Source organism: Phasianus colchicus, chromosome 5 (assembly GCF_987193195.1).
Source record: "Phasianus colchicus chromosome 5, bPhaCol1.hap1.1, whole genome shotgun sequence".
Taxonomy (NCBI): Eukaryota; Metazoa; Chordata; class Aves; order Galliformes; family Phasianidae; genus Phasianus; species Phasianus colchicus.
Window position 1 is genome coordinate 10,203,385 of NC_143440.1, and position 24,843 is coordinate 10,228,227.

Below are 24,843 nucleotides of genomic sequence, written 5' to 3' on the forward strand. Positions count from 1 at the left end.
TTCTATATTGCTACTGTAAAGAGTTCTTTGTCTTGCGTGGCAAGACAAAAAGGATATATCTTAATTTTGATTTCATTATGTTATTGCCTGAAGGAATACAGTTTGGCCTTGTATAACTGGCCTTGTCAAATTCACAAAATTCAGATGTGCCATTTCAGTTATGTCTCTTTGTAAGGTGGCAAGTTGTAGTGCAGACTGTGCTGTAATTCTTGAAGGTTCGATGTGCTGCAAGAGCAAGGATTTTTTGTAAGCACCAGTTTCACCCTGTCCACTGGAGAACAGGCAGAGTGAGCAAAGTGTCTCTTCCTCAGTGCTATTCCAAGCTTCAGCCTGGTTCTTCTATAATCCCTCCCTTTTCAACTAAAGTGATGTTCTCCGGTCTGATCCTTCATTGGAGACTAGGATTGATTCTTTTTATTTTTTATTTTTTTATGTTTGTAAACTGCCAAATTTTGAGTAAAATTTCAATTGTTTATGGATGCTAATTACATTCTACAATATACAGTGAAGCATTAGAGAAATAGTGTGTGGAACAGGGCTCAGTGAAATCTGCAGGTTTTGGCTTAAATGTTCATGGGCATGTCTGCCCATTTAGCATTGGTACTCCATCTACCTACGCCTTTCCCTATAGAGAAGAAAGTAGAATTGATAGAATTACTTCTAAAAAGTCTACCAGTTGTAAGGATAAGGGCATTCTGTAAAGATGGAAGAGGCAGTACTAGAGTACTTCAGACTAGTTTATCATATTGTATATTTTGCAATCAAACTCCTTCTAAGAGATACCCAATTCCAAGTTAATTATGTAACAGAAGCATCATAATTGGAAATGTTCTCTCTTGTTCAGCATCAGCTACAAAGTCAGAGAAACTGCATGATGAAAGGCTGATGTGGGAATCAGTTCCATTTTTGTGTCTTTATCAGGCAAATCTTACAGTTGCTATCAGCTGGAATCTGGGGAATATTGACCCAATGATATGCTCAAAAAAAAAAAAAAAGTGGAAAATTTGGTACTAATGTTTGTTACATTACACTAAATTATATATATATTAATTCTTATTTTAGGATTTGTATAAATACCATGAAAATATATTAATTTTTATTTTAGGATTAGTATAAATACCATGAAATTGTGTATAGTTAGTGGATGACACAGTTGATTCTGAAAAGCAAAATTCTTGTGTTCTTTTTTTTTTACATTTAACGTGAGTTGTCATTGTTAACTTTGCTCTTGTTCACCTGTGGTTGGCCCAGGTAATACTTATAAGCAGCAATAGTTGCTGCTTAGTTTTCTACAAGGCTAGAAAATTTCTGTAGGGTGTTAGCATTCAGTACTTGATAGATTTTCATCCTTACTTCTAACTGCTGTTTTTCCTTCTAATGGTTTACATCTTACTCTGCTTGGGGTGAAACCGCTTTTACTTTAGCATTCTCCACTCTTGAATTGTGCTGGCTTTAGTTTAGGAAACTCCATCCTTTATTATCCTGGCAAGAAGTTTTGTAATCTTCCATTAATTTTCCTCTTCTGTCTCTATTCTGCCAGTTCTGATGGTATCTTAGTCCATGTGAATTTTTTCATGACTGGAACTGTATTAAATAACATCATTTTTAGTAGAGTTCTTATTCTTTCTTAATCCATTCTCATAATTTCTACTAGTGATTACTTAAATGAAAATATATTTTAAGTCTCATGCTTAAAAACAGCAAGAATGTACCTGTATAATATAGCAGAGTCTATGTAAGAAACAGAACCACAAAAAAGAAAATGTATGGGGACAGTAGTGTAATTAATCACATGGGAGAGAAGAAATCTTTTTCTGCAGTACTTCTAACGAAGATGTAAGTGTCAAAAGAATTATGTATTAACAGCAAAATCCAAAAGTGAAAGCTATCTTATTAACAGAGCTTCTTCATATGAGCAAACATTATAACGTTTCAGCTCCTTCTACCAATATGGCTTGTAAGGAGAGACAGTGCTAATGAATGGGGAAAATGTAAAATGTCATGATATACAGACATTGTTTTGAAGAACTAGAAATGGGTTTTATTCCTTTCAGGTGATGTATATTTTGTAAGGACGAAATAGCTGTTTAAGCTTTAGGATGAGGTCAGTTCCTAGACTTGTGGAATTGAACAAAACCACCATGCAATATGAGCTGTGTTTAAAAATCTGAATTAAATATGTCAGTTGCTTTTTCATCTATCATCTTGTATAACAAATCTTCATTCAGAGATATTAGTCATCTTGCACGTAAGCTGACAGGCAAAATATTAAGGACTGTCTACAATATTATCAAATGTGTAGATTAGCATTATTTGCATTGCTGGAAAATCTAGGAGCCCTAATTGTGGACCATAAAACTGGTCTTTCATGCCAAATAACACAAAGATAATGATCCCTATCCTTAAGAGTTTATGACACAAATTTGAAGTAAGTATTAATACTTGAAGCCAGACAGCTTAAGGCACAGCAAGGAAGATGTAGTAGCCTATTAGTTTATGGATGTGACACAAAAGCAGTATTTTACTGAACTTTGAGGAAGGATAATGTAGGTACTTGGTAGGTGCTCGTGAATTTGGGTGTGATCCTTGAAGAAAGTGGGACAGTAGTGGTCAAAGTAATCAATATTTCCAAACGCTCTCCCAGCCAAGTGCTCTTATTACATTCATAAGAAGATCCTTTCATATAAAAATTATGATCCAGCCAATTAGTTGTGTAAAAAGCAATCGTTCTTTTTAAATTAAGGCAGGAATCTAGGGGCTCTTCCTAGCCGTGGTTAAATGGGTTTGCAGTATTGTTAGTGTCAACACATCTCTGTCCCTTAATATTTTACTTTGGATATTTTGTTTCTGAATGGATAGATGTCTGCGGAACAGACTTTTCTGTCTTCACAGGTAGAACATGTCTGAAGTTCACAGCTATTTTTATGTGAAAAAAATCTGGAAAATGTAAAGCAGGAAAATATGATGTGATCCTCAGCACATTTGTGGGAAAGGCTGCACAATTTTTTTTTTTAAAGTTTGTCTTTATAAGGAATTTTGGAAGAGAATTACTGAATTACTTCCACTTCTCTCTCTTGAAGAAGCTTGCTTTCCCAGAATGATAACATCATGACCAATATGAAGGGAACTTTGCTGTCTTCTTCAGTGGTTTGTGGCAGGAAGTAGTTGGTCAGGAAAAAAAAAGAAAGAAAGAAAAAAAAAAAAGAAGGAAAAAAGCATTCCTTCCCCTAAATAAAATAAAAAGTGAAGATAAATATTGCAGTAAGTGCTTAGTTCTGTTACTGGGGAACTGATCTACTATCCCTTAGAACAAACAAGAGCCTTTCCATTGTATTGTCACAAGCATTGGCTTACATAATATGTAACTGTTCCTGATTCCACTCTGAAGTCATTTTCTACCAACAGCACAGAATTCTGGTTTGGTTTGCCCGTAACATCATTAGTCATAGCACATCCCTTTACATTATTGTTAATTCCAGGAGATATTATAGCCTTATATAAATATTTCTTCGTTTAAAGTTTTCACCACAGAAGAATTTCTGGTAGTTTAATTAAAATCTCCATTAAATCTTCTGTTCTTAAAGGAACATTAGTCTGAAGTAACTGAGTCCCATTCTTTTTCCATATCTGTAAGTTCCATTTCAGTTCTCTGTAGCTAACGTCCAAGAGAAAGAAACATACATTCCTACATGAAAATACAATTCCTTGGTTTTAGTGAGATCAGTTTCATTAGGGCATAATTATTTGCCATGGTTGGGATAGTAGTATTTCATATTTCCAGAAAACAGCAAATGCTGACAGATGAGGGAGATAAATGCTCGTACATTTCTGTACGTTGTCTGTTGTGTTGTGAATTTTCTATACTAGACATCTCATCAACACTTTAAAGTGGATGTGGCCAAATGGATTTAAAATTGATTACTTTATTCTCCCTTTCAGCATTAATAGATGCTCTGTTAACTGGGTTTAAAGTTTCATGTCAGGACACCAATAATTCAGATTCTTTGGAGAGGATTTGGGATTTCCCAGGGTGATAAATGCAGTCACACGGATGCACACTATCTGCTGAGTCACCTGATGCCAAAGGACTATGGTGAAATTTTAATTGATTTCAAAAAGCTCTGTCACAATTTGAAAAACTCTGAAGATTGATTCAGCACTGCAGCTGGGAATTTGTGAAATCTGTCATTTATGTAATAAAACTAAACCTTGGAGAACAAAATCATCGTAATCTCTGTTATGAAATCAGAATTAAGAAAAAAAAATAACGTGATATGTCCTCTGTTGGCAAAGAAAACGAATCAGCATGTTATCCGCTTGGAATCGTACCCTACTTAGGATGGTGAAATTCTAAAATGATTTGGTTGGTTGGTTTTAGTTCATTTGGTTTGTGTGTTTTTGGTTTTTTTTACACCTTCTGAACATCCATACTTTTAGATGATTTTATTTCACCTTGTGTGATCTTTATATAACAGAACTTTGTAAATCTTACTGTTGCCTCTTTGGAGAAAGAAGTATGTTACTGTGTATTAATTTAGTTTTACACGTACCTTGGTGTTGCATACATGTCTTGATACATCCATATAGATATTTTGAGAATACTCTGTTTGGCTTTAAGTAATATATAGTAAATTATACGTAAACTTTAGCAGTTTCTGATTAAAGACAATATACTTTTAGATGCTTAAGTCGCTTTTGCCAGAAAACGTATGCAATAAGTAAAACTCCATCCAGAATTACATCCCAATTTTGCAAAATTCTAGAATTCTATTGCCCTCTGCTGGTTCACTGTGCCCACATGTGATAGGTAGCACTGAGTTATAAGTGTATTGGACTTCCTTTATTTTTAATGGTGAAATAGTAGATTAGTAGTCTAATGAATGACTTGCTGCTCACGCATATTTTGCAGTAGAAATTAATCAGCATACAATCTTGGTTGGGGACTTTCTGAAGATGGGAGAGGTGGCAGATTGTTTTATTTGATGTTTCTGAGGTTGAGGAATTGAAGAAGATGCTTGATCTAACATTTTATGTCCTTGTTTTCCAAGGTAATAAAAAGAAAGGAAATGTAATAATCCTTACTTATGCTTTTTGTGTCCTTTCCCCACATTTTAATATAATATTTTTTTAATTTTAGACCAAGTGGGAAAACCATTTATTGAATTGAAATATGTATTTTTTACTGTTACTCATGTAGCACTGTCACACTTGAAGACATAATTATGTACACTGATGTTTGCTTCAATATTTGTATGCTGTGTTGAATATTGATACATGCAGTGTTGTATGCAAAGTTAATATATAAAAAAGCCTCACTCCTACAGGTCAGACTATGTAGTGTGGTCCTCTGCGCTTGTTAGAAGTCTTTGGAATGAATCAGGTGTCTGTGTGAGTACAGCAGACATGTGACTACCAGTCTGGGTTGTAGAATATGTGTATATGCAGAACTTGTTTATGTCATCTTGAGGAGGGGCAGCGTGTTGCCTGCGGTTAGTGGTACCTAATCATGGCATGGTAATTGACTGAATAAACAGCTCTGAGATAGGGAGTAACACTTCCAAGTAGCTGTCTTGCTGTATCCTGGATGATCTATAAACTTATACTTGCAGATTTCCAGGAAGAATACTACCTACATCATAGAGTGCTTTCCTTTGGTATGCGCAGAAGATTGGCGAGTGATTGCGATATCTTTCTCCCTGAAGTCAAGCAGATAAACTGTAGTTCAGTGATTCCTTGAGGACTACAGGAGGGAGCTTTTATTTGTACTGATCAGCAAACTCCTTCCCAGTGCTCCTTCCTTTTCTCATAAAAAAATCTGAATTTATAGGCCAGAATACAAACTGGAGTCAGAAATGGTGCTTACTTCTGAAGGTCAGCGTTCTGGAAATACAGTGCTCTTGAGTTTGCTTCTTCAAGAGATAGGCAGTGAAATCTTAGGGAGTACCTGTGAGAAAAGAGCAGTCTCATGTATATTCATATTCTCTTTTTTTCTTCTCATTTTTTAACACTTCTTCTAGTTTTGTAATGAAGAACACTGTCCTTTACTTTGCTAGAATAAACATGGTTTCTTCTTTAAGCTTGTGTGATGTAGCAGATAGTGATGGATGAGCTATTGTCAGTGTAAAGCATGCTTTTTTTTTTTTTCTTTTTCCTTTTCTTTTTTTTTCTCCTAGAAACAGTCAATCTAAATAGTGTAATGTCATAAAGAAGCTGTTTGGGCACCTGAACCTCACAGTTCTTCTGGGAGCTCTGCAAGTATCATTTTCTGAACTAGAAGTATGCAGTGCCAGGAAATGGAGAAAAACATCTAGGCAGATACTATCTTGCTTCTGGGAGTAATGCAGATATAATGCCTGATGGCAGGAAGTTGCATATAGTCACATACAGAAAGTCCCAAGTCTATCTTGTGTTTTCTCAGACTGCAGGATGTAATTCATTATTTTTATATAGGTGACATTTGTTTCTTATGTATTGCAGCTGGAAGGGGTGGGCTTTTGTTGTTGTTGTTTAAGTACCTTCAGTCTTTTGAGAAGTCAGAGTACTTAGAAGAATATAACTCATTTTCTGGGTGCTATTGCAACTTACACCTCAATGCTCATGCTATTATACAGACTGCTTTAGATAAAGGACTTCTTCCATTCAGAACAATTATTTTTTTTTTATTTCTTCTGGGAAGTTTTTTACTTTAAATCCTTAAGTACTCCTTTACAAGTAGGAAATTTTTTTGCTGCCTCATACGTTCATCCTGTCTGGCAGAAATTAATTATTAGGATAGGGAGAAAGTAACTATATATGTCAGTATAGCTCAGCTGTCCAGTGGAAAGGTAGGTGAAGATTCATGTTATATATTTAGTATTGCTTAATAGAAAACACTGAAATTCTATCTTACTTTAATCAGAGAAGTCCTGTGCAAATTTATTTCAATGCAACAGTAAACATTGCAGCCTATCTGACATATTAGAGTAGTTTCCAGTCTAGGCTGACTGAGCACTCTCAGAGTAGAGAATATTATATACGCTTAAAGCTTCATGGAATGCTTCTATTTGTACCAAGAATATTTTAATGCAGGGATTTTGACTGCCTAGGAGCAGCCATGTACTTCTTAAGGTTGGTATTCATACTGCTTTTTCACAAATAAATTAATGGAAACATGGTGAAAATCCAAAGCAATTTTGCCCAAAATAATTGGCAGAGCTGAGCTGACTTTGATTCAGTGTTCTGGCCACTACTAGGTTTTGCCATTTGTTTCAACGCCTTCAGCAGGTGATGAGATCCCTGTCGTCATCATATTATTTATGACAGTTCAGCTTTTTAATGGATTTTCTTTCATCCTTTTGTAAACAGACTGTTTTTATGTCGTCTAGAAGTTAACTGTCAGTACTGATTTACGTCACTGTACTTGAACATAAATCTCCGTCCTTTAAGAATTGTGATTTGTACATGGCTATTAGTGGTTTTAAATCATGAATGAAGGAGGAGCATCTGAAAACCCTTCAGCTTTTCTGTCATATTCAGACCTACGTGAAAATCATTTGCTTCATTTTTATTTCTGGAGCACTTCATATGGACCTACAGTTATGACTCTAAACTTCCATTCAAACTTTCAGACCCAGTAAGGCCAGGCTTGGAGTACTGTGTTCAGTTCTGGGCTCCTCAGCCTGAAAAGAGACAGGAAAGTACTGGAGAGTGCCCTGTGAAGGGGCACAAAGATGATGAAGGGATTGGAGTATCTCACACTTTGGGGAGGGCGGAGGGAGCTGGGGCTGTTCAGTCTGGAGTCGAGGAAGCTCAGTGTTTGTAGGGGGGGGATGATGAATCTCATCAATGTATTTAAGTAGAGAGGATGCAGAGGGGACGGAGCCAGGCTCTTTTTGGTGGTTCCTTGTGCCAGAGCAAGAGGCAGCAGGCACAAACTGGAAGACTAGAGGTTCCCTCTGAACGTTGTGGAACGCTTCTTTACTGCATGGGTTGGTGGTGACAGGGCACTTGAAAGGCTGCCCAAAGGGTTGTGGAGTCTCCACTGCTAGAGATCTCTAAAAGCCACCTGGACATGGGCCTGGGCAGCCTGTTCTGTGTGGCCCTGCTTTTAAGCTGGGGGCTGGGCCAGACAAACTCTGAGAGCCCTTCCTACCTCGACCACACCGTGATCAGTAGGAGACTATCTGAGCTGTTCTGTGCCGTGATTTAACAGCTACTTCAAAGCTGGGAGCTATTCCTATGCCATCTGATATTATTTCCTGTGAGCTGCCATAAGCTGCATCACAACTGAAACCTGGGAGTCTAGTCTAAACAAACATCTTATGTTTCAGCTTGTATAGAATAACAAAAACCTCATTTAATGTGATTTGCATCTTCCACATAGGCAGTTTTTTAAAGAAGTTGTCATGGAATTTAGATGCAATTCTACTTGATGAAATAAAATTTATCAGTTTTTGCTGTTTAATTCCAAGAATATATTTCAATTGGCTAATTTTTAGTAGCATGTTACAAATCATTTCTTCAAACATACCATTTCAAAGGACCTTGTCTTTGATTGGGAATGAATAAATGGCACATGATCAGAACTTTCAGTTCATGTTGTACTTGGAAGAGCATAGCGTGGAAAACAATTCAAAGAATTGCAAAACCAGAAATCTGTAAACCAGACTCTGAAATTTTCAGTAACAATTTTCTAGCCTTCCACCTGAATGTTCCAAGGGCTTACTAAGAAGGATCATATGTAGTGGCTGATGGTACAATTGTACAATTATAAATGTGAAGTGAAGTAGTATTTATGCTCTAGAATAAATTACAACATGAACATTAAAGTCAATTCTACTTCTAGAGTACACTTTGGTATATGTAATATATTGAGAGTGAAGGTCATTAAGTTTAATGTCCAGTAATGTACTAAATTCTTCAGTTCCACTGTAGAAAGAAGCAGATATTTAGATTACATGCTTCTTTGCTATGTACAGTATACAACTCAATTATGTGGAATCTTTATCGGAGAGTAAGAGCATACTGTATAAGATTGCATTCTTCATAACTGGAGTCCGTGAAATAAATTTCCTTTCCTTGTATATGGTTGTCAGTAATATTAAGCAACTTGTTGAAAGACCAGCGCCACTTAATTAAACAGACCTACTTGAAAAAAGGATGTGTTCATACTGATTATTGATAGTGTAACAATTCTGCTTTTGTTTGAAACCTTAGTGTAGGGATCCAGACACCTGTGACTTCAGGAATGCCTCCCCTTAGTACTCTTTCAGGAACTGAATTTGTGCCATGCATTGCGGTAGTTAATGATTTATCTGATCTTTTGCTGTTGCCACAAGTGCAGCCTTATTGGAAGGACTCAGCTGCCCTGCACACTTAGAAGTTCCATTGCTGTAGTTCCAAATTTTAGATAAAATGATAAGCAATTTTCATATGTTTTAATACTTAGTTATTTGGCGTAGGACTACAATGGTGTAATTTACTGATAAGGAAACTATATTTTAATTGTGTTTATTATTATCACATAATTTCCCCGTTTTCCCCCAGTCTCATTTTTCTACTGTTAATCACCATGCATTAGGCTTATACACAAGCTTCCTGTACATTAATTTCTTCAAGAGCACAGAAATGGAGATAATTTCTCATTCCTATACTGTACTACCAAAGATGAGATATGCTGCTTGTTTCATTGTGTACAACTGTAAATCTGGTAAATTTTTCAATACTCATATCATAGACTTTAAACAAAACGAAATAATAGGAGTATTTTGTCTGTCTCGCACTTTTTGTCTTTCAGAAATTAGCACCTGGAGTTAGTCAGTTTGCTTACACATGTGTACAGGACCATCCGATCTGGACTAACCAGCAGTTTTGGGAAACCACCTTTTATAGCAATGTGCAAAATCAAGTTCGTTCCCTCTACCTTACAGCCAAAGAAGACAACCATGCAGTACAACCAAGACAGAAGGTAGAATATATTAAATATCAAGGCATAAAGAGCTGTAACTATTAGTTAATGTCCCAGTTAAACCTATGGAAGTCTCAATGTGGATGAAGAAAATGTCTAAGTATTTACATATAGTCTTCTGAAAATAAATATTTCACTTTTAGAATATCAACTTTAATCTAAATATGTTGTTTGCACATAATTTTCTGAAGAAAAAGATGCTTTATTTTGCTAACATGCAAACACCTGAATCTCCCCTTGTTGCCTTTACAATTTTTATGTACCACCACTTTTCGTATCATTTTTTCCACACTGGAAGGTGTAGCATTAGATTGTTACCAACCCTAGGCTGGTGTCTGTTGATGGGCATTGTCTGCTTTTTTAGAACTTTTTTCTTAAACTCTCCCATGTGTTTGTCTGTTAAATTAGCTGAACTTTATCTAGTATGAAGAAAAAACATTTGTAGGATATGTGTTCTTTTATAATTAAGAGCAGGTGTTATGTCATTTGTATCAGCAGCCAGATTTTTTAATTCTAGTTCTGTCAGGCTGCATTGTAATTTAGATACATGCTATCTACGTAGTTTGCTCCAAGCAAATGGTAGAATTGGTCTCCAGCCTGCAAAAGCATGAATGTTTCAGCTGATCTGGAAACTGTTCATGTAAAAGCTTGTCTCACCCTGAACATCCTCAAAATTTGGAGAATATCGCATGCATCCAGTAATCAGCTGCATCTGATTAATGTTGATTGTTATATGAGCTAAGTAGAAAAATTAAGGAGAGTGGCTATATTAAAATCATTAAACTACTCTGAAGAAACAGAAACGATCATGTAGCATTAAAAAAATCTAGAAAGAGATTATGTTACTGAGTTAGAAATGTTCACATCATGCTATGCTAGTTCTGCATTTCAGTAAGCTACCTTCAGTCCTTCAAGTTGCTGTAATTATACTCTTCTTAAATCCTATTGCATGTTGCTACTTGCTTTTTCTTTATAAATAAATATGTAATTTAAATAATGGAAGAATTTAAATGAACAATTTAATTTAAAAAGCTTTGACTAAACATTGTTTTGACTAAACATTGTTTCTGAGTCTTAGCTTAGTGTGTATTTGTGTGTTTTCTAGGAGAAAAATTCTGCAGGTCCAGACCACGATAAGACAGCAATGGATCTGGCTGCGGAGCAGTTGCGACTGTGGCCAACTCTTAATAAACAAACTCAACAGGAGCTAGTCCAGAATGAGGAAAGCACAGTTTTCAGTCAGGCAATTCATTTTGCTAACCTCATGGTCTACCTGCTAGTACCACTAGATACAAGTAAGAACAAGTTATTGAGAGCATCAGCTACTGGTGACTGGGAGAGTGGAAGCAACAGTATCGTCACAAACAGGTGGGTACACACATTCACTGGTAATCCACCATGATGGGGAACTATTTTTGAGAACATACTAGTTTTCAGGACTTACTCTGCATACAAGATTATTTCATTATCTTCTCTTCAAGATTATTATTTCTGGATAATTAATTAAGGGGAGTAGAAATCTAACATGATTCCTCTCAAATGGTAGAACTTTATCTACATTAAATTACTGCCACTTAAGGGATTGTAAGAATGTTATCACTTCAGTAAGAATTTTAGTCTACTAATGTGACTGTTGAAGGCAAACAATAGTTTGTGATGGGAAAGACTGTTAGTTTTTCTGTAACTTAGAAAAAAACCCATCGTGAACCTACGCTCAAGAAAGCATATATATAACATCCTCGAGGTCACAGTTTTTGTGCTGTTGCAGCTTCAAGAAAGACATTTGGTCAGAAAGATGGCTATACCACTGGGGAGAATGTTAGAATACTAAGGAGGCAGGAGGAGTATAAAGAGAACTGCTTTACTTAGCACACAAATCAGGATTTCGTAGCAAGACTTCTTCCCTTTTTATTTATTATCTTTATTATCAATTATGATCAGTCAAGTTTCCCACTTGATGAACTTGTAGAACACTGTGTGAGGCCTCTGACATGATGTAAATAGGCTATGGGTCTCCAACTCCCTATGGCAACTTTTTCTGCTGACAAAGCACTTCTAAAATCAGGCATTAGGATCTGATCAATGTAGATTGTGGCATATGTTACAATGTATGGATTTGACTGGCACTACTGTTTATGGGGAATGTTTGCAGATGTTTGAAGTACATCTCCTACTGACTTGCTTGTATTTTCTTGCTGATGCACAAAAACACTGAGGTTGTTTTTGTTTTTGAATGTTTTATTCTTCAACAGCAATACTGATTTAATTTATCCTTGTGTATGTAACCAAAGTATCTATTTCTGTTTTATCATTGTAAATAGCCTACCTAACTTAATGATAAAGAGAAGACAATGTAATATATGTACCAGTATATGTTTTCAGAAAAAGATACAGTGTAGATGTGTCCTACCCAGGTATCAGTTCACGAGCTGAATTTTTCACTTTGGAAATTTCTATTCTTTTTTTTTTTTAATGTCCATAGTATTGCAGGCAGCGTTGCAGAGAGTTATGACACTGAAAGTGGATTTGAGGACTCTGAGAACAATGATGTTGCAAATGCAGTTGTACGCTTCATCACCAGATTTATTGACAAGGTTTGCACAGAGAGCGGGGTTACACAGGATCACATCAAGGGTCTTCATTGCATGATACCAGGTAAGAATTGTGATGAAAATGTGCATTCATAATCTTTCATTTTTCCTTTTTTTTTTTTTTTCCTGATGGAAGAAATACACGTTTTAGTTACAGTCAATTTCCATAGACGTAGAAGATCAGATTTTTTTCAAGACTATAATTGCTGTTGAATTTCAACTAACTATTTCCCTGATGGTTAAATTTAAGAATTTTGGAATATTGGATTTCCAATTAGATTGCAACTTTTTCTTTCATGTTATGCCAGACTTCATTTGTGATATTACTGATTTCCAGGCATTGTAGCAATGCACATAGAGACTTTGGAGGCTGTCCATCGTGAGAGTAGAAGGCTTCCACCAATACAGAAGGCAAGTATTATGAAACATGTTTGTATTCTTTACAAGTATTAGAATCATACTGTTTAGTCATTTTATTTATTTATTTATTTATTTTATTTTCCTCTTCAGAATGTTAGAAGGAAACATCAAAACATTGTAAGAAAAATTCCACAAGTGATAAATAAAGTGCTTGGCTTTGGTCTCATGAAATATGAACTTAGAAAGCTATTAGAGCCAAATTTTTGATCATAAACAAGCTGTTGCATACCCGCTGTTTTTTGAGACCCAGTTCTCTTTGTTGAGTCCAAACTCCATCTCCCTTCTTTGGAATTAGTCTCATAACAATTTTGTTTTGAATCTTTCTACTCCAAATATAATGAGGCTGAGGTATAACACTGGTATACCTATCATACTTACACTATTTTACTTGCATCAGCCCAAAATTCTACGACCAACTTTACTGCCAGGAGAAGAATTTGTTTGCGAAGGTCTCCGTGTGCTACTGGATCCTGATGGCAGAGAGGAAGCTACAGGAGGACTGCTTGGAGGTCCTCACATCCTCCCTGCTGAAGGAGCTTTGTTCCTTACTACCTACAGAATTATATTTAAAGGCACTCCTCACGATCAGCTGGGTAAGAAAACCTCAACAATGATAAAACTGTGTCACTTTGAATAGATAAAACTTTGAGCTGACCTGTCCATCTATGTAAGCATCAGCACCAAAATGCATCTACCTCTGAGAGTAATTTTTCATGGTCATCATATTGGTATGGTCTTTTGTTATAGGTTTTTACTCTAATATGACAATATTTTATTTTCATTTTGCATTTAACCTAACTAGAATTTATTTCTTCGAATAAGACAACATATGTACTGTCTGTGATCTGTACTTCCACTATTTCTTTTCATTTGACAGTTTTTTTTCAACTGCTGGAAGTGTGTAAAATGAAAAAAAAAAACCATCATAAGTTAGCAATGTCCTTAAAATTATTATTAATAAATTAAGCATTACTTTTAATGTATTTTAAGTGGTAGTTTTTCATCTTTTGACATCTGCCATTTCTAAGCAAATTAAATTCTGTCAGAAGTATAAATTTATCTTTCAAAGTTTATTGTCATTTGTAAAGAAGTCAGTATAGACCTTTTGTTGTTTATAAGGTGAATAATGAAATATGAACATGATTACGTTTGGAACTGTTTATTGACCCCTTTCCAAACTATGTTTTTGGGGTGCATTTCCAACACACAGAAAAACCCAGAGAATATTTTTCCAACCATCCAAACTGAAAGTAAGTAGATAAAGTAAATGCTTCAGATGATAGATGGCACTTGGGGATTTATCAACTTTTCAAGCATTTTCTGTGAAATTAATTATGTGCAGTTATTTTCCTATTGCTTTGTATATTATAATTCCTGTCTGCTCAGAGTACAGTGTGACCAAAACAGATCTGATTCTGTGATCAAACAAGTGTCCATAAATATTATAATTCTGTGGTTCTCAGTGGGAGAGCAGACAGTGATCCGGAGCTTTCCTATTGCATCTGTTACAAAGGAGAAGAAAATCACCATACAAAACCAGCTGCAGCAAAGTATGCAGGAAGGCTTGCAGATCACTTCAGCTACCTTTCAGGTAAAAGGAAGTTTTGTGAAATTTGTGTGAGGTTACCAGCTCAAAATACTTACGAGCAGTACTTTTGTCCTGATACTTGTGAAGAGTTCAGTATCCTGCTCTGTAAAGTCAATAGTGAATGTGTAGTCCTCATAGCAATTCCGTTTGGTTTTTTGGCTCATTTGAAACAGTATTCCTGTTTTCGTATTTGATTTCTTTCTCTCCTTTCCTCATCTTTCTGCTCTGGATCCAGTAGAGAGCTATTCTGAGTCCCAAATGTCTTCATGTGGGTAAGCAGAGGCCAGGCAGGCCAGTGGAAGACTTGCCACTTTACTAGCTTTCTGGAAAAATCAATAATGGAGGGCCAGAGTACATCTCATTTGGAATCTGCCCTTCCAGAAATCTTTAATGTAGCCATTAGTAGCCATTAGTAGCCAGATCCGATGGGCTTCTGTGTGAAACCTCTTGACTTTTGCACAGATTCAGGTATTCTCCTGTCTTTAGAAGCCTCATGAACATGTTCAGAATTTTCAGAAGCATCTGCTGTGGGGCAATTGACGGAGATGGACTTGTAAGAGTGAGGGGTCGTTAATTCTCTTAAGCCTTCCCTAAATGTTTCTTATTGGTGGTAATCTAATATGTGGTCAAATGCTAAGAGATCAAAAGTTGAAGACAAAGGATTTAATATCACAGACTGAAAGCAGACTTCAGAGCTTAAGAAGTGAAATATATTCTCAGGTTAGCTAACGTTAGAAACGTGAGAACAGTCGTGTTTCAATGTCTGAAAATGAAATACATTGTCAGTATTTTACTGGTTGCTTAGATAGTGAACAGTATTTATTTAGTCATTCTTCAATGTTGTATTCGAGAGGATAAGACTAGGAATAACAAATAAGTTAAACAACTCAAAAAAAAAAAAAAAAAAAAGTTTTCTTGCGGACTTTTGACTGGACTTACTGAGAACTTTTATTTTCCAGTATTTTTTTTACCAGGATAGTTAGCATACTTCAATGATGTGCTAAATGCAGGCATAGCTCAATACTTTTAGTGCTGGATTCTGGTCAAACATCATCCCTGCTTTTGTTTAGCATAATTTTGTGCTAGGTTATGAAAACAAAAACGGTCAGCAAACAGTTTACTTCTGTTCCTTTGCTAGGGTTCAATACAGCATGACATAGCAAGCCCCATCTTTGTTTATTAATTAAGACTTTTAGAGTGTTTTGGCTGCAGTTATGGTATTTAACGTCTTTGAAACTTTGCATCAGTGTAACCCCTGAACATTCAAGCTCTCAAGGAGGTCTTTGAGCGACATTTTCATTTGGAATTCTTTTTCATTTGGAAAATACTTACAGAACAGAACAAGTGAAATTAAAAAAAAAAAAAACATGGAGAAATCCACCTTCTAGGTGACAAACAAGACAGTCAAAAGGTGTATCGGTATGCAGTCAAAAATAAAGGTTAGGATATGTCTTTGTTTGCTATTTCCATATTCTTCAAGCTCTTTCAGGCCATCTTCCAGATTCCCAATTTTCTCCATTTTTTTAAAATTCCTTTTCATCACAGAGCTGACTCTCATCCTTCTGACTAAGAATGATAGGAATATACATATGTGTATTTAAATAACTTTTCAAAAAGCATTTTTTATGGGATAAATAGATCAGCGTAGAATAGCACAGGATTAGTTACTTTCCAAGGATCTGATTTCACTGTTACTAGCTGTTTGTTACTAGCTGTTTTTATGCTTCTGGAGGCAAAAATTGGAATAACTAAATAATGGAAGTATAATGGTTGTGATATATGAATGCTGAATTCATTGCCTTGATTAGAGTAAATTACCAAATTTGCTTCCCTATATATAGCAAATCTGAAAAAATAGTTCTGATCTGAGCTATCCCATGTGACTAGCACTTTAACTGTTGTGGATATTGTAGTGCCAATACATCCACTTAGATTACCCAAAGTATTTTGTGTTTGGTGTTATGAGAATTCCAGATGCTTCATGGTGAAAATATCTTAGTATTACAACATCAATACTAAAAGCAAGTAAAAAGTTGAACGAGGTATATAATATCCCTCAAAATCAATAAAATATACCTACATACATATATTTGTATTTTCTGATACGTGTTGTACTGCCTAAGTATGAAGATTATGCTAATATATTTTAGAATCTTTTGATTTGTTTAATCCTGGAAATTCATTTATTTTTTTAAGTTCCTAACGTGCCCTGTCTTTAATATGCAGTTAATTAAAGTAGCGTTTGATGAAGAAGTAAGTCCTGAAGTGGTGGAAATATTTAAGAAACAGCTAATGAAGTTCCGTTATCCTCAGTCTATCTTCAGCACATTTGCATTTGCAGCTGGACAAACAGCACCACAGATAATTTTACCAAAGCAAAAAGAAAAGAACACTTCATTCCGGTATCGTTATCCCTCTTCTTCTATCACTGACGTTCTTGTTTACTTCTAGTCAGATTCCTTAAATAATCAGACAGCTTTTCAGAACTCCGAGCATCTAGTTAGTTTGACATTCCAGAGAACTGACAAAATGATATTCCCTGTCTTTTAATGTTTACAGAATAAAAGGGAGGTTGATATGAAATAAGTGTTGATATAAGAATGTATTATTTATCCAAACTTATTGCTGCAGCAATTTTGAACAAGTGTCTAATTAAATTTTTGAATACATACAATATTAATAACATGTTCAATTGTTTGGACCAATCCAACATAAAAACAGAGTTCTTGTGTGTTAAATTATGTGTTAGTTACCTAATGTAGAGTAGAATTCATTTTTCCCTTAGTAGAGTCTGTATAGTTGTCCCAGTGTTCTTTTATCATCTAGACTTTCAGCTTTGGGTCCTCTTAACTTTCATGTTATACATTAATTTTTACTAGACTAGACTGATCATCGTTTAATACCCCTGAAAGTGGTACTTTCAGTGATTCTATGTTGATTATTGCATTGGTGACACATGGAAGTGTCAGAATCCTAAGCAGTCATAGAACCTTAAAACTTTAAGGCAATTTATGTCCTTCTTGCCTCACTCTGTCAGCTTCATAGATTTCTTACATTGCTAGCAAAATATGAATACCTAAACAAATATTATGGCTGTCTATTCATTATATTACAAGTAATAGGCAAATGGCATTTAAAAATTAGTATAGGAAGTCATTTTTCTGTTAGTTTTAATTTTGATGTAAAACAAGAAATAGAAACGTGTTTTCTTTGAGTGAGGAAGTTTATCATAAAAATCTGTACATGCTATTGAGAAGAACGTATCAATCTTTTAAAATATTTTTTTTTTCTATGAATTTATAGTACCTTCTCAAAAAGCATTGTGAAAGGAGCAAAACGTGCTGGGAAGATGACAATTGGTCGCCAGTATTTGTTAAAGAAGAAGACGGGCACAATAATGGAAGAAAGAGGGAATCGTCCAGGCTGGAATGAAGATGACGATGTCTCTGGTAATAGTAAAGCAATTTCCATTTTTGTTGATAGGTCTATCTGTCATGCTTCAGTTTCAGTATGTTAGGTGAGTAGTATCTTCAGGAAGAAATTGCAGGAAATTGCAGTCTTCCTGGACAGGGAGGAGAAGTGTTTCAAATAGTGCACTGGTTAAACCTTTTGTGATGACTGGACATATAGGGTAAAAGAGGAAGCCAGCTTCATTCAGTGGTAAAGCAAAAGAGACTTTTTTCTAATTATCAAACTATTTTCACATAATATCTTTAGAAAGCCTGACATTACTTTGTCTGTAAAGAGAAAGCAGTAATTGGTGAGGGTCAAGGAACAGCAAGTATTTTATGGGCAAATTTTGTCTTTATGGAAGTGATCAATGATTTCTGAAGACAGCTGAAGACTTAATTACTGAAAATACCATTTTTCCAAACTTCGGTTGAAAAGAATTGGGGAGATAAGTTAGAAAGTGATTTGGACACTTTGTATAGTGTAATGGTGTGGACTTTGACTTTCTTCCAAATACTTCTTTTCCTACCATGTGCTGCTGTCAGTATATCCTTATCTGGACCACTGCTAATTTATAATAAGCCACTAGAGGGAGCCAGATTCTCCTGTACATTAACAGGTATTGTTTTGTCATACCATTCTTTCTTTAAAAAAAAAAAAAAAAAAAAAGTAGCATTTCAGATAATGAAGTGTTTAGGAAACATCAAACAAACCAAATTTACCTTCTGGATATTTAGTCAGAGATCAAGGTGACTTACATGATTTATGTGCAGATAAATAAAAGTTATCTGACACCAAACTATGTTACTGCACATTCTCTGTTCTCTCCCAGAGTAAAAAGGGCCATTCCAGGAAAGTTGAAAAATACTGATCCTCTTCTTTCATTCCAGATAAATATGGTGGGAAAAAAAGGCAGGAAAAAAAAGGTTATGAAATACAGAATGTCTTTACACAGCTGAAAAGTTACATTCTTAATTGAATTTCCAGTCTCTTCCTTAAGTGCTGCGTTACTATGTGTTCTAATGTTGTGGAATCTTCAGCTCAGAAGGAATTCTGCAAACTAAGCCTGTCCTGGGTGTGATTTTGTGTCCATCACTCAGAGAGACCAAGCATTATCAAGCCTGTATGTTTGTACTTGTTCTCATGACAATGAAGAAATCCTAAGAGTTTCTGCATTGCCTGTGTACAAAACAACTATATTCTTCTGTGAGCACACAACTATTAATGACAGTCACTTTTTCCCCTCACCTGACAAAAATACAGAAAGATAAATTGCTTCCTACCTGCTGCTTTCCAGATGCTGTGACTAGGTATATGTAAGGTGATTAAAGTCTGACAGCTTGCTTTTTTCTCTGCACTGCACTGTCATTAGAGCTGTAGTACTCCTCATTTCAGAGAAAGTGCAAAAATAGCCGTAGAAAATTTTCCGTTAATTAGTGCAATTTGTTTTGTATTGACTGCTGCAAATTCCTCTGTGTTTGCAAGTCTCAAAAACTGAAGTTTAGGGAATTATGCAGTTACACCAACAATGAATCACACAGAACTGTCTGCAGCAGGTGATGCACTGTCTTGTAAAAAGAAGCATTGAAGATGGGGGCAGAAGGAACTTCAGGAGATCATCTACTCCATCTCTCTCTCCAAGGCAGGAGCAACATACTTTACATGTTCTTCATAAATGCTTACCTAACTTTTTCTTAGCTTTCAAAGATGAAGATTCCGTAATGCCAGGCTATTTATTCTGATGCTTGAACCACCCTTAATGCTGGAGGAAAGCAAACAACTTTCTGATGTTCTGCCCTAAACTTCTCCTTGACACATTTTATATCCTTCACTTTTTATTCTGTGAATATGTTCATATAAAAAGGATGGCTCCCTTAATTTGAATTGCAGTTTTTAATATATTTTTTGGAATATTACAATGTTTCCTTTCTGTTTTCTTTTCTGGATATTATCTGTAGTTCTTGTCAGTCGGACTTTATAGAATTCTGAGTATCTTCATCTCTCTTCTCTAGGTTGTCTTTAACTAGTCCATGTATAACTTCAGTTTCATTTCCAGAATTGGGCACAATACTCTAGAAAAAAAATGTTGTTAATGAACACCTGGGTTTTTTCCCCTTCCATTGCCTCCTAATCTTCATATTTTCAGAGAGTTTTGAATGACGCTATTACTAAAAATCTGTTTTCTGTGGGTGATGATAGTGATATATTCCAGAAAAAAGGAGGCTATCTGTAAAATATGCTTGTATATAGCAGTCATATCTCAAGAAGAGTAAAACAAAGGGTCTCTTCCTCATGTTTTCAAAATCAAATAAAAACAAAAGGCATTTAGAACTTGAGATAGAACAGTGTCTTCCCTTTTCAAGTTAACACTGATAAGAGCTCTTATAATCTCTAGCTTTTTACACCTACAGGGAAATGATTTGTAAATTGTGATATCCAACCTAGCTGCTTTCATGAGAGAAAAGTGCATTTAGGGGAAAAAAAAATTTGAAAAATGCACCCTAGTCTTATCTAAGACAGTTACAGCATTCAAAACTTTTAAATACCGAGCTTCTGTATTACCTAAAATAAAATTATTACAAAATCTTGTTTAATTTGTTTCTCTCAGTGAATTTCATAACTTTACATACTTTGAAACATCTTTCTTCTTCTTCAGGACAAATATGAAAATATAGAAAAAGAGGAGATATCCGTAGCATTGAAGTTTTCATTATTTGGCTCAAATAGGGAATAGTTATTTTTGCATGATGCACCACAAGGCAATAAAGTTATTCAGGTAGCTTTTATGCTAATATGCACAAAAAGCAGAGGTATCTAAAATGTACTTCTTTAAATTCTGAATGTTATCTGGTGACAGGTTTTGTGTCTTAATTTTAGTTTTCAACTGTAATTTTAATTTTCAATTTTATAAAGTCCTGTTTAAAATTTAAATCTTTCTAAACTTCTCAGTGCCAAATTGTTAAAGAAATGCTTCCTCTCAGGTGTGCATACTTTAATGCTTGAGATGAAATGAGAGCAACTGATACGTACTGCAGACAGTAAATCTGCTTTCAGTATTTGGAAATAGTGAAGTGTTGATAACAGGCAGGTGGCAGATTTTGTACGAAAACCTTGCTTGACTTGAATTTCAGTGTAGTTTGAACTTGTGGTGTGGTTTTTATCTCATGATTAGAGGTTTTTCTGCTTTGGAATATGAAACTGATGTGCATGGCTGAAGAAAGTTGCTGTTCAACATTGAAACCGAAGCATTAAGAAGCCAACATTCACCTACCCATGAAAGAAATATTTTTATTTTAACCAAGCTTTAAAAAGGTTGTTTTATCTTTTGAAGATTGTTTAAAAGAATTAGGAGATCAATTTTATCTTGGATGTTTCATGAATTTGTGCTCATTTTTAATTGTTCTGTCTCATGTACCGCTGTTGTGAGTTTGACTTGTTTGAATAAATACACAAGTGCAAGAAATACTGCCTCAGTTCTGCTCAAGTGATTGTACAGGAGACCTTTTTCTGGAATTTGAACATGAGAGGTGTCAGCCATAGGGCAGTAGGTAGCTGTGAGATGAATTGAAGTTTCTTGACTGAAGTAGTATTTTGTTGCTTATAATTTCTGTGAACTGTAGTTTATATTTATTAATCATTAACAATAAGACAAACTAATAATAAGTTCAGAAAATAGCATTGTTTTTTGTAACTGCTGACCTTCACAATAGCAAGCTCAAAGATTTTTAACTTTAGTTTCAGATGACAGTGAGCTGCACACAAGTGGTACCCTAAAAGCATCAGAGAAGTCAACAATGGAGCAATTGGTAGAGAGAGCCTGTTTCAGAGACTATCAACGTTTGGGATTAGGGACCATCAGTAGTAATACTTCTCGCTCAAAAATGGAATACTTGAGAATAACTGCACTGAACAGAATGTATTCACTTTGCAGAAGGTAAGTTTACCAATTCAGACATGGAAATAAAGGTGGTGCGACCACAGTGAGGTGGTAGGTGGTGTGTTTCAGCAGTGCTGACAGTGACAGTGGGTCATCTCCACTGGTCCAGGTTGTTACAGGAGTATCACCAAGGCTGTTGTTTCTTGCTGGTGAAAACGCATAGCTTACCTGGTAACTATGTTGAAAAATGGTATTTTGTAGCTGAGAATTTTCTCTATCAAATAGTGTCAATGTGCACTTTATATCTGTTGTATTTTCATATCAATATAGGAGGCATTACTTTTGGAGTAGTCTGCATACATTCAGCCTGAAATTATAGGATTTTTTTTTTTTCATTGTTTACAAACTTGAGAGCAGATTTAATTGTTGTTCTATTTTTTTTCACTCGTCAATACAGTTACCCTGGGCTTCTGGTAGTACCTCAGTCTGTTCAAGACAGCAGTTTGCAGAGAGTTGCTCGCTGTTACCGTCACAATCGCCTACCAGTTGTGTGTTGGAAAAACACAAAAAACAGTTCTCTTCTACTTAGATCTGGGGGCTTTCATGGCAAAGGTGTTGTTGGCCTCTTCAAATCCCAAAACACACATACTACAGGTGAGCTGATGCAGCCAGCTTTTATTTATATGTATATTTCTAAACTAAATAACATTTGTGTGCATATATATGTGTGTATATATGTAATTTTTTTTAGTTTAGAAATACTTTCTGGAGGAAATCAGGGAGATGGTTTAATCAAAAGTCACAGGATATGGATGTTTATCTGATACTATAATAGTACAGTATAATGTATGTCAAGAATCAGATCATAAATAGTATGAAGGTAGTTCAGAAATGTCAGTTGAAAGCTAAACAGAGATTATATATAAACTAGATAGTCTTCAGTAAAAGCTGCTGCCTGCCAAATGCAGTGTCCCAGAGAATAAAGTATCTTATTTTCTAATAATTCTCCATTTGCCTTCATTTATCTTTTTCCTTTACACTGGTAGATCTAATGAGTTTATGTAGTCAATTTTAATTACAGAATCACAGAATGGCCAGGGTCAGCAGGAACCTCAAGGATCATGAATCTCCAACCCCCCTGCCACATGCAGGGCCGCCAACCTTCACATTCAATGCTAGACCAGGCTGCCCAGGGCCCATCCAACCTGGCCTTGAACACCTCCAGGGACGGGGCATCCACAACCTCTGGGCAGCTGTTCCAGTACCTCACCACTCTCTCTGTAAAGAACTTCCCTCTGATATCCAACGTAAATCTTCCATCCCACAACTTAAAACCGTTTCCCTTTGTCCTGCCATTATCTACCCTTTCAAAGAGTTGATTGCTCTCCTCCTTTAGGTACTGAAAGGCTGCAATGAGGTCACCCCGCAGCCTTCTTTTCTCCAGGCTGAACAAGCCCAGCTCCTTCAGCCTGTCCTCATAGGGGAGGTGCTCCAGTCCCCTGATCATCTTTGTGGCCCTCCTCTGGACCCTCTCCAACAGCTCCCTGTCTTTCTTGTACTGGGGGCTCCAGACCTGGACGCAGTGCTCCAGATGGGGCCTCACAAGAGCAGAGTAGAGGGGAACAATCACCTCCCTGTCCCTGCTGGCCACCCCTCTTCTGATGGAGCCCATGATACCATTAACTATTATATAAAATACTAGAATAAACATTATCCATTAGATTTTCTGATGTCTTTCAGTGTAATATTAGTTTTATTTTTATCTTTCTTTTGTAAAGCATAGATCTGAAAGATTCTCTTTGGGGTCTTTCTATTAATTAAATATTTTTCAGACTAGTTAAATTTTCAGAAGAATTTCACATATTCAGTCAAATTTAGTTTTGGAAAGGACATGAGTCAACTTTCATCAGTAACCTGCAGTATGAAGGACATTTCTTGTGACTGCCTAAATTTCTATGTCTTATGCTGATGGTTTCTTCATTCCAAAAGTGAATTTGTTATGTATTGCATAGTTTGTCTTAGGGAAATTTTCAAAAACTTAACAAGCATACTATGCAAATAAGTGCAAGTTGGATATAGGTGGATCGAAGACTCATGACAGAAGGTAACTTGATTTACAAAGTCTTTCAGGTGAAGTTTCCCTTCTTTAAATGTCTTTGTGAAATCATCATTTTTAATATTTTCAAAGAATAGTTATTGTCTGACACAATATTTAGCTGCATTTTTTTTGTATGTGTGTGTGTATCAAATTCACCTTAAAAATCACAAAATCTCAGAAATATTACAAGAAAATCTTTCTTTTTTTTTTTTTTCTTCAGTGAATGTCTTGACTGGCTGTTAATGTTAACTTTTGAATCACTAGTCTGAACATTCAATAGTATAGTTTTGATTTAGTGCATCTCTTTTCTGGTCTGCACGAATGTATTTTAGTTGGTAGGTAATACGTAGAATTTTATATAATACTTTTTTTTTCTTGAAAAGATTCTTAAAATGAGCCAGTGAAGTACTACCAATAGTAAAATAGTAATTGCCACACTTGAGCTTTGCCAGTTGCTCCATAGGCTTTAGATGCGAATCTGAAGCATGATAATTCAAATGCTGGTCTTATCAGCTGGTTCTTTACTGTTTGTCTTAGGTAAAATAACTGGTCAGCCATTTTAGCATGTCACCCTCATATTTCTGGTAGTATGTTAGGAAACAGTCTGTTTGACACTGTGTCTGATATATCAGATGTTAATTTCCACTTCCTTTAAGAGTGAAGGGTTGTGGAGACTCCTCAGGATGTTACTGTGAGGGAAATAAAAAATTCTATAGGATACTTATTTTTAATGAAGTTGAAACTTGGTGAGATAAAACATTTTGGGAAACTGATCACTAAAGATAGTTATGCACAGGTGCTTCTGAATGTATTTGTTTCAGCAGGAGTTGTGTACAGTGCAGGGTCTGTACTGAAAATGCACTGTAACACAAT

At 35.6% G+C, this 24,843-nt stretch overlaps 1 protein-coding gene across 4 annotated transcripts in view; it reads left to right on the forward strand.

Moving 5' to 3' along the window:
* SBF2 (SET binding factor 2) overlaps window positions 1–24,843 on the forward strand; it is a 238,479-nt gene that overhangs the window by 171,517 nt on the left and 42,119 nt on the right. For all 4 annotated transcript variants that reach the window (XM_031613850.2, XM_031613849.2, XM_090140453.1 and 1 more), the window contains exons 18-27: window positions 9,776–9,946; window positions 11,052–11,314; window positions 12,429–12,601; window positions 12,875–12,948; window positions 13,355–13,550; window positions 14,421–14,548; window positions 16,772–16,947; window positions 17,849–17,994; window positions 21,731–21,929; window positions 22,330–22,526. In XM_031613850.2, the coding sequence (XP_031469710.1) occupies window positions 9,776–9,946; window positions 11,052–11,314; window positions 12,429–12,601; window positions 12,875–12,948; window positions 13,355–13,550; window positions 14,421–14,548; window positions 16,772–16,947; window positions 17,849–17,994; window positions 21,731–21,929; window positions 22,330–22,526 (1,723 nt within the window). The remainder of the gene's footprint in view (window positions 1–9,775; window positions 9,947–11,051; window positions 11,315–12,428; window positions 12,602–12,874; window positions 12,949–13,354; window positions 13,551–14,420; window positions 14,549–16,771; window positions 16,948–17,848; window positions 17,995–21,730; window positions 21,930–22,329; window positions 22,527–24,843) is intronic.